At 36.7% G+C, this 9371-nt stretch overlaps 1 protein-coding gene across 1 annotated transcript in view; it reads right to left on the reverse strand.

Moving 5' to 3' along the window:
- Positions 1 to 9371, reverse strand: part of stil (STIL centriolar assembly protein) — a 46832-nt gene that overhangs the window by 20519 nt on the left and 16942 nt on the right. Inside the window, exons 5-8 of the mRNA XM_048602373.1 lie at positions 9045 to 9229; positions 6314 to 6561; positions 3208 to 3291; positions 1394 to 1480 (exon numbers count right to left, since the gene is read on the reverse strand). Coding sequence (XP_048458330.1) covers positions 1394 to 1480; positions 3208 to 3291; positions 6314 to 6561; positions 9045 to 9229 — 604 coding nt within the window. The remainder of the gene's footprint in view (positions 1 to 1393; positions 1481 to 3207; positions 3292 to 6313; positions 6562 to 9044; positions 9230 to 9371) is intronic.

Consider the following 9371-nt stretch of genomic DNA (forward strand, 5'->3'; position numbering starts at 1 on the left):
CATGGGATGATGATGGTCATGGGATGATGATGGTCATGGGATGATGATGGTCATGGGATGATGATGGTCATGGGATGATGATGGTCATGGGATGATGATGGTCATGGGATGATGATGGTCATGGGATGATGATGGTCATGGGATGATGATGGTCATGGGATGATGATGGTCATGGGATGATGATGGTCATGACCAACGCATGACCAACCCAACCTCGCATTCCTGCCTCTTTGACCTGACACAACTTGTCCGTCTTGTCTCCCACCAATCCGTTTCTCACATCTCCCTGACCAAACCCCACCACTGCCTACCTGCACTCATTTATCACCATCCCACCAACCTTCCCCAGGCCCACCCCTCCTCTCTATTTATTTCCCAGCTCTCTTCCTCCTCCTCCATTTCTGAAGGGTCCCGATCCAAAATGTCAAACTTTCCTGCTCCTCTGATGCTGCCTGGCCTGCTGTGTTCCTCCAGCTCCACACTGCGTTATCTCCGACACCAGCATTGGCAGTTCTTGCTATCATTGGTAGAAGTGGGGATGGATTTGGAGGGATTAGTTTGAAATGTTTTTTCAAAAGTAAATGCAACTTACTATGATCTGGAGTGCATTGCCTGAAAAAGGATGGTGCAAGCTGAGTGAATGGTTGAAAAGGAGAAGAAAACATATACCTGTGCAGAGGTGGCAGAGGACGGATGGACGGGCAGACAGCCAGACAATGTCTTTGAGCTGCATGATTCCAACCTACACATAACCACTGTACCACATCAGCTGACTGAATAACAGTGAATTATGCAACTCATCCAGAAACGATTGCTACAATTTGAGAAACACTTTCCCACCACCTTAAGGCAATGAGTGGGAGGCAAAAAGTGTAGCTTTGCTAATACAAGCAATATCCAACACAAAAGCAGCTTTGGAGTGCTGAGGCTCGCATACTGTTTTGATTTTTATGGTTCCAATATTAGGTGAATTCTCAAAGAAATGGAACCACTAATTTCTTGTGAAAGAAACTTGAACATTTTGCTTCCCAGAACACAAGAAATAGCACTGATATTGATTCTACAAAGAACCCACAAACAGGAAAATATAAATGCACACTGTTTTGTAAAAGTTCTAATATAGCTATTTTTAAAATTAGCATCTTAAGTTTCAAAGCTACGTGCATAGCTTTGTCAGATAATGGACCTATTTAACATTGGTAGTACGAAGCTTAAGTAGACTTAATAACCTTATCACTGTTTGGCTGAAATAGGCATTAGGTAGAAAAATGAGGAGCACTAGTATTTAGTTTAATGACAAGATACATTATGATTCAATTGTTAGTAAAAGTTGAAAATGTACATCTGTTAAGAATATTGTTATTTAAAACAAAAGGATCTCTTCATATCTCACCTCTCTTGAATGGAAGAACTGAATAGATAGCGTAGACAGCAGGCCCAGACTTGTGGACTATGTACATAGGTTGCACCACTCACCCAACTACAATATCAAAAAATGTGAAACAAAGTTGCAAGAAAAAAAAAAGTAGACTTTAAAAATATTTCTCACGATTGCAAGTTTACATGTGTAGAGAAATGTGTTCTCAACAAGCTAACATGCTGTGACACTAAACATATATGTTTCAAAGTTGGTAAGAGAATCATCTAAAACAGAAAGAAGATTAGTAAATTTCTTTTGGAACCAACCTTATCAGAAAACAAAATGAAAATAAAAACTTATCAGTAAGGGTCAAATTGCACAAGAGGAGCGAGCCCTGAATTTGCAACAACACTGAAACCAGTATATGAACCGGAGCATGGTTGATCTCATCAACCTGTAAAACACTAGCCCAATCAACCTGCCTTTTTGCTCATCTCCTTTGTCCTTCTGCATCCCAGTCACACATCTGTAACCTTCTCAAACTCCCTGTCTACTTGTCTTCTCTCCTACTTTGAATCAATTATCTTGCCATCTTTGAACTTCATCTGACCTGAAAAAATGCACTAGATATTGCTTCCCTATTTACAAGGCCATACAAAACCAAATGCTAATAAATAAAGAGACATACATTGAGATGCACCTTCCATTATAACCTGCTTTGACATATTGAGATAGTAATACTGTGAAACTATTAGCTTTCACCACAATTACTTTTCTGAAAGTCTCAGTAATTGCCTGATTGGAAAATCTAAAAGTTAGTATCAGTGAGTTTTATAGATAAATTGAACTTCAACAATATAGCCTAACTGCAACAAGTAGAAATCATTAAAAGACAAAATTCTCACTGGTTCAATGCTGATCAAAGGTTTTTTTTTTTTTTAAAAAAAACACCTTTGGAGTTGCATCTTGATGAATAGGGTGCAAGAGTTTTAAACTGCCCAAGTTCATAATTATTGCTGACCACACTCTGGCTCTGGAATATCCACATTCCTAAATGCAGGATTTTGAATTACCCCTTTATGATAAATTTTCACTAAATTTAATATTTCAGCTTCTACTGAATTCCATGTGTATGAAATTTTATATGAAGGCAAAATAAAGAGAGAAGAACCAAAACAAGCCCAAAAGAACTGTGGAAGCTGGAAATCAAAAAAACAAAAAACAGCAATTGCTTGAAAAATTCTCAGCAGGTCTGGCAGCATCTGTGGAAAGAGATCAGAGTTAACGTTTCAGGTCCAGTATCCCCTTTTCATAGGATGTGTGCAAGCACATTTTAGTTCCTCAACTGCTAGTAGTGTCAATACTACAGGCGTGATTAACTGTTTGAGAACAATTTTGCCGAGTTCTTGAAAATCCGTCAACTCGTCACCAAGTACAGACACAGACACAGAGAACAAGAAAAACCATGCCAAAAAATATCACAAGAATGTTGTGACCAACTTTCAGCAAAAAAAAAATCAGTGGCAAACACAGTTGTCACTTCACTGATCACATGACCCAAGAAATACTACAAACATTCAGGAGCTCAATACTCTTTATCCATCCTAACATTGTTGGATGTTATATTTGATAAAAATTAGAAACAGTGAATGACATACAGATGACATTTATAAAAACTTAGTTATTTGTACTCCTTTGCTTAATAAGCATTCCCAGTAAAACTATAGTTTTCACCTTTTACACATTACTGTTGAAACTAACATCTCCTAATCACACTTTTCACTACTATCCTTGTGTTTCAAGACTTTAAATTGAACTCATTTTTAAACATTGAATTCTCTACTTACATTCCTACTAAAGGCAAAGTGAACACTTTGGGATCCGATTCAAGCATTAACAGAAGCTTGCGAGTCTGATCCATTGTAAGGTACCTGCACAGTTAGTAGAAACATTAAAACAGATGCGTTTTAAGTGTGAATTGATAAAAGAACAAAGCAGAAAACATTTCATTTCTGCATAATTTTAACCATATTTCGAAAAAAGGAAAATAAAGCAAACAATTCCTTCATGATCAACTGATGTGACCAAAGAAATTGGCTTGACTTTCAACAAGTACAACATATATGTTTATCAGCAGTTGATACAGTTACTAGTTATGACCTTTTTTCCCCCAGTATTGAGTTCAGCTATGTTAGCAGCTATAGTTAAAGTAATAACAAAATTAGGAAAAATAAGAAAGGTGACAAAAATTTGTATACTAAATGAATAATGCTTTAATACAGCTTTGTTTTAAATCTATTTGCTCTTTATTCAAACCAAAAAAAAAATCCACCCTTCATTTGAATGTCCAATTCTGCACGCCAACATTTTCTAATCTTGGGAATAAAAAATTAAAACCAGTTTTCTTGGTAAAAATTGACACTAAAGAGAGTACATCCAAGATGGCCATCTTACTGACTCCTCTTCACCTACTTTTATAAAAAAAGGCAAAAATTAAAAATTCATCAATGGAGTATGTTAATCATATCAATTTTTCAGGTGAATGTCTCATTTTGCATTAGGTGTGACACAGTGCAAAGACTGGTCAAAGTCAATATCTAGGCCTCACTGTTGGGAAAGATGGGAGTGGTGCACACAGTCTCTCTCTCCAGTTTCACTGCTTCACGAGTCTCAAAATACTTAACTGTTTTACCCGGGTGCCCGTTCCCAAAGATGGTCAATTCGCTCTTGAAAACTTAAAAGAAGCAGCTCCAACCATATTTCTTTATTCAAGACTATAATCAACTTTATAAAATGAAGATACAAAATTGGTTAACAGACTTAGTTTATAACATTAAAATAAAATGTTTCCTCCTCTAAATTACCAAAACAAAACATGCACATTCATACACACTAGCTGTTTTATTTGGGGACTTGGGAGGAGGTGAGGAAGAAGAGAGAGGAAGAAAAGAGAAAGAAACAGAATTTTCTGTACAGAGATTCACTTAAGAAAAAAAAAAAAACACTTGACTGATAAGTCTGAAAACACAAGCAAGCTGTCTCTAGGATCATTGCTAACAGCTTGCTCATAAAATAGTGTTAAGGATTCTCCTGGATCTCTCAAGAAGGACAATCAAGATTCAGACTAGATCAAGGCTCCAAGTATCATATTGAACCAATAAGTTTTTTTTTCCAGAACAATGGAAAATAAGACTGCAAAACTCTTTCTCCATCAGGTGAGGCAGACCTGAAATGCTTTTCCTTCCAAGCTGTCCAACTGAAAAAGCAGAAGCTGCAACATGAGAGTCATAAACCAAATACACTGTTATCACAAGATATGCGATTTAAGAATTGCATTGTCTAATAAAGAAAAGAATTCCATTCATTGACCTTAAGGAAATCCAACTAACCACATTCCTTGAAACCAATCCATACAAATTAACTATGAAACCATCACAATATTATAGATTCACACTTTGATGTGACTTGTAAGTGATGTTGGTGGCTTCCTAGTAGTAGAGAATACCTTACATTGCAAGTTTCTGGGAGGTGAGAGAGAAGAAAGGAAAGAGGAAGAGGAAGAGTGTTTAAGTACTGGACACTTAGGGTTGTACTGAAGTATTTAACACTGAAAGCACACTGCACACAACCAAAATTTGATACTTTCTTGAACCTGGACTCAAAATTGCTCCCCAGTAGCAATCACAGTTTGTAACAGATATAATTTCTAACTTGAAATTATCATTCCCATTTTGTTAGCTGAGTCATCAGCAGGTATCAATATGGGCACTTGTATCCATTATGCCCTTGGTATAGTATTATCCAAGAAAGGCTTAAAATTAGTAATGATTGCTACAGTATTGAACATATAAAATGAACCACTTGAGAAATAAACGCCTTGTGCACAAAAGTTTAAAAATACTAATCTAGTAGTAAGGCAGCAAACTCAACTGACTCAGAAGTGAGTGAAACAATACTTAAAAATTAATCCGATTTTCAAATTAGATCGCATGAAATTATTTTCATGATATCATGGCAGCAGTACATTTCATCAAAGCTGGAAAAAAAATTCTATGAGCAGCATTAATCCTTGCATCTGCCAATAGCAAGTGTCATATACAAGGCAAGAAATTAGTGATCCACATACAGAAGGCTAATTTAGAATAATCACATAAAATGTAGATATAGGTACAAGTGATACAGGCTGAACTTACCATTAAATCAAACATGATTAAAAAATGGTTATTTGGGATGATAACCGTAATTAAAACACAAACGGATTGCCAAAGAACGGCTAACGGATTTTTTCATCTCCTCACCACGAGATTCAGCTAACAACAAAACCAAAAACAAAAAAATGTTTTATGGTCCACGTTGATGATGGATGAGTGGTTGGGACAACAAGTCTTAATTTGCATAACCAATTGCAAATACTGCAAATAAAGTTAGCGTTGGAGGGATAGATGCAGGTATTTGCTTTATGCCATGATTATGGACCTTGTACTTATTCTATCCTTAGGATTGATAGACTCAACTCAAATTGAGAGCAGTATTATATCAGAAATAACCATTTCATCTTGCAGGACGCAGTTCGTGTAATCGCAATACAAAATCAAGTGTCATAATTTGGGTTAGTTAAGATAGGAAGTTAAACTCAAGTTATCACCTTATATTGTGTTTTTCTACTGTTAATCATTCCACAAAACTTTTGAGAAGTTACTTATAACAAATGCCAGGGAAGATTTAAAATTCCAAGTTTGAGATGTGTATACTACTGTATAGATGGTATAGTAATGGAATTGACTTTATATTAAAATCACGTCTACTCAACCCAATATTAAACTTTCCTTTTAAAGTAAATTCTAAATTATTCCCTAGTATCTCGTCCAATTTGTTCTAAATCATACTTAAATATCTATTAGTTTGTAAAATATGGCATTCCTACAAACTTTATTTTTTTCATAACCAACTTACCCAAACTTGTATGTCCCTTGAACATAAGCAATATTTAACGGGCTGGTTAAATTTCTTGCCAAAGCTGTAGGAATTATGGGAACTGCATTGACTGGAGTGGCATCAAATGTGATTGCTACTGTAACAGCTGCCCATTGAAGTTCCAAGCTTAGATTATCCAAGTTCTCAAAGCAGTTAATGCATCCTCTCAACACAAGGAGTCTGGAAGAGTCAATTGTTTCCTTGCTACAGCAATAATGGCACAGCATCTGTTAAATTAAGTAATAAACAATTACTGACAAATCCATATTTCTTCTATTATTTTAACACAAACAAGAGTAAATGTTAAATCCGCAAGACTGCCATTTTCAGAATTCAAGACAAGGATTGCCTCAAAAATCAATAGAGATAACTAATCAGCTTCAGAAGGGATTCACTAGGATGTTGCCGGATATGGAAGGTTTGAGTTACACAGAAAGACTGGATAGGCTGGCACATTTTTCAATGGAGTGTAGGTGGTTGAGAGGTGGCCAGATGGAATTTTATAAAATAGAGCGAGGTATAGGTAGAGTTGATAGTAGTTGTCTTTCCCACAAGATGGAGAATTTCAAGACTAGGGGACACATTTAAAAGGAGAGAGGAGAGGAGATTTAAAAAAGACACGAGAAGCAATTTTTTTTTTTTTTTTTTTATAAAAAAAAAAAAACACAGACGGTGGTTCACGTGTGGAATGAACTTCCTGAGGAAGTGGTGGATACGGATACAATCAGATACAAGAATAAGAATGGTTCAGGGATATGGGCCAGGAGCAGGCAGCTGGGACAAGTATAATTTGGGATTATGTTTGGCATGGACTGGTTGGACCGAAAGTCTGTTTTTGTGCTGTATGACTCGGACTCTAAATAGTCACAAGAGAAGGGAGACTGTTAGGGCAGCTTGTCCTTTTACACTTTTAAGCAGTTGTACAGGATCAATTTTACATAAAACTGAAATATTTAGGAGTTGCTGGACTTCTGCACATCACTGAAACCTGAAAACATTTCCTCCACATTGCTTTCTCAGGAAGTGGCTTGATAGAGTGTAATCCGGAGCAACACAAATCATAGAATCCCTATAGTGTGGAAATAGGCCCTTCGACTCAAGTCCACATTGACCCTCGAAGCACCCCACCCAGACCCCATCCCCCTATATCCCACCTTATCTACACATCCCTGAACGCTACAGGCAATTTAGCATGGTCAATCCACCTTGTCTTCACATCTTTGGACTGTGGGAAGAAACTGGAACACCCAGAGGAAACCCGCGCAGACACAGGGAGAATGTGCAAACTCCACACAGACAGTTGCCCGAGGCTAGAATCGAACCAGTGTCCCTTGCGCCATGAGGCAGCAGTGTCAACTGCTGAGCCGCCCAATAATACCACTGGGCCACTGCCTCTCTACAATACCTGTCAATAAGTGCAGCGAGAGTCACCAGTAGCAGTAACAACGACAATGACAATAAAAAGAGGAATAAGAAGCTTGCCAATGGATTATAACAAATTCCTATCACACAAGAGTCTAAGGCCTCAAAGAAAAATGTCACATCCCCTTCAACAGCCGGTCCATTACCTTGATCAAGAATAAGAAACTCATTCAGATAATTATGGTGGTGCCCAGTGTTGTGCTGCAGCAATGACAACTACAAAACAGAACACATCTCTTGATTTCAGGAGCAAGATAGTTCTGAAAACGTCAAACAATAACAGATTCATGCTAACATGAGTCTGGGTCCAATGAGATTATCAAACCCATTACAGGACTAGGCAGAATTTCATGGAATTTTTTTTTTTTTTTTTTTTTTAAATAAAAATAATGGGATTCTGGAGTAACACTCTGTATGACTGAAGTTAACTTCAATGAAGCAGTTTGCAAATTCGGAGATCATGACTTAGACACGGACAGCAGTGACCGTTAATGTTATCTTTAGTGAGACAACATCTCTAATGCTGGGGGAGACCCATCATCAGTTCTTTTCAATCACCAACTGATGCGACGGTTCAATTTTCATTTTATATTTTTTCCAAGTCTATGGTAATTTTCCCACCTTATTTAAATAATCTGGATTGATGTTTGCATTTAGCATTCATTAAACACATGTTAAATTACTATAATCCATATATTTAGAATTAAAAGGTTTACTCAATAATATTGGCAAACTTATATTACAAATAATTAAAGAAGAGAGCACTGAATTTGACAACATACAACATGTGCTTCTGGCAGCTAAGGAAACGTATTTTCCTCCTTGGCCAGCCAAATTGTTGATGGCATACACAACCATCAATCAACAAGAACACTTTCATTTGTGCTTGATAGGAGCAACTCTTTTTTTTGAAAGAATGAACGAACCCTGGAAGTTAGGTAACTCAGCAAAAATCCTGTAACAATAATAGTCTCAGGCTTGAGAAATAAGGAAAACAAAATGCAGGAAGTGTATAACAGATCAAAACTGCAAAACATCCACCAGTTTATTCCCACATTTTATAGAGGTAAATTAGACTATTAAAATTTGTAGAAGTTCAGCTTTGCAAGCTATGGATAACTAAAACAACAAAAACAGGACAGAGCTTTCTGAACTGCTTTCTCACTGGCTTTCACAATGTTCAAATCAATGAGTACTGGGGGTGGGGGCTGCAGGGAGGGAGAAGAAATCAACTCTTGCATGCACTTGTTTAAATAAAATATTTATGATTCCATTCAGATTCAATTACCTTAAACGTAGTTTTGAAATCCTCAGATGAATAAACTTTGGTGTCTCTGGAAACAAGTCCTCGAGTATCAATTATACATGGAATGATGAAATCTTCAGGAAGAGGAGCTGTAGGTACTTTATCTGAATGCCCTGCTTCTCGCCCAGGATCAAGACGATCTACAGTTAATGTAACACCTTCCTCATCTGTATTAAGTGAGTAAGTTATATTTACTCAACCAAGTACAAATTTCAATTATTTCTGAATAACGTTTCACTAAGAAAATAGTTAATATTTAAGATCAAACATGACATTCACCAAACCATATATAAAAGTAAATAAAATGCC

Source organism: Rhincodon typus, chromosome 10, assembly GCF_021869965.1.
Source record: "Rhincodon typus isolate 14 chromosome 10, sRhiTyp1.1, whole genome shotgun sequence".
Lineage (NCBI taxonomy): Eukaryota > Metazoa > Chordata > Chondrichthyes > Orectolobiformes > Rhincodontidae > Rhincodon > Rhincodon typus.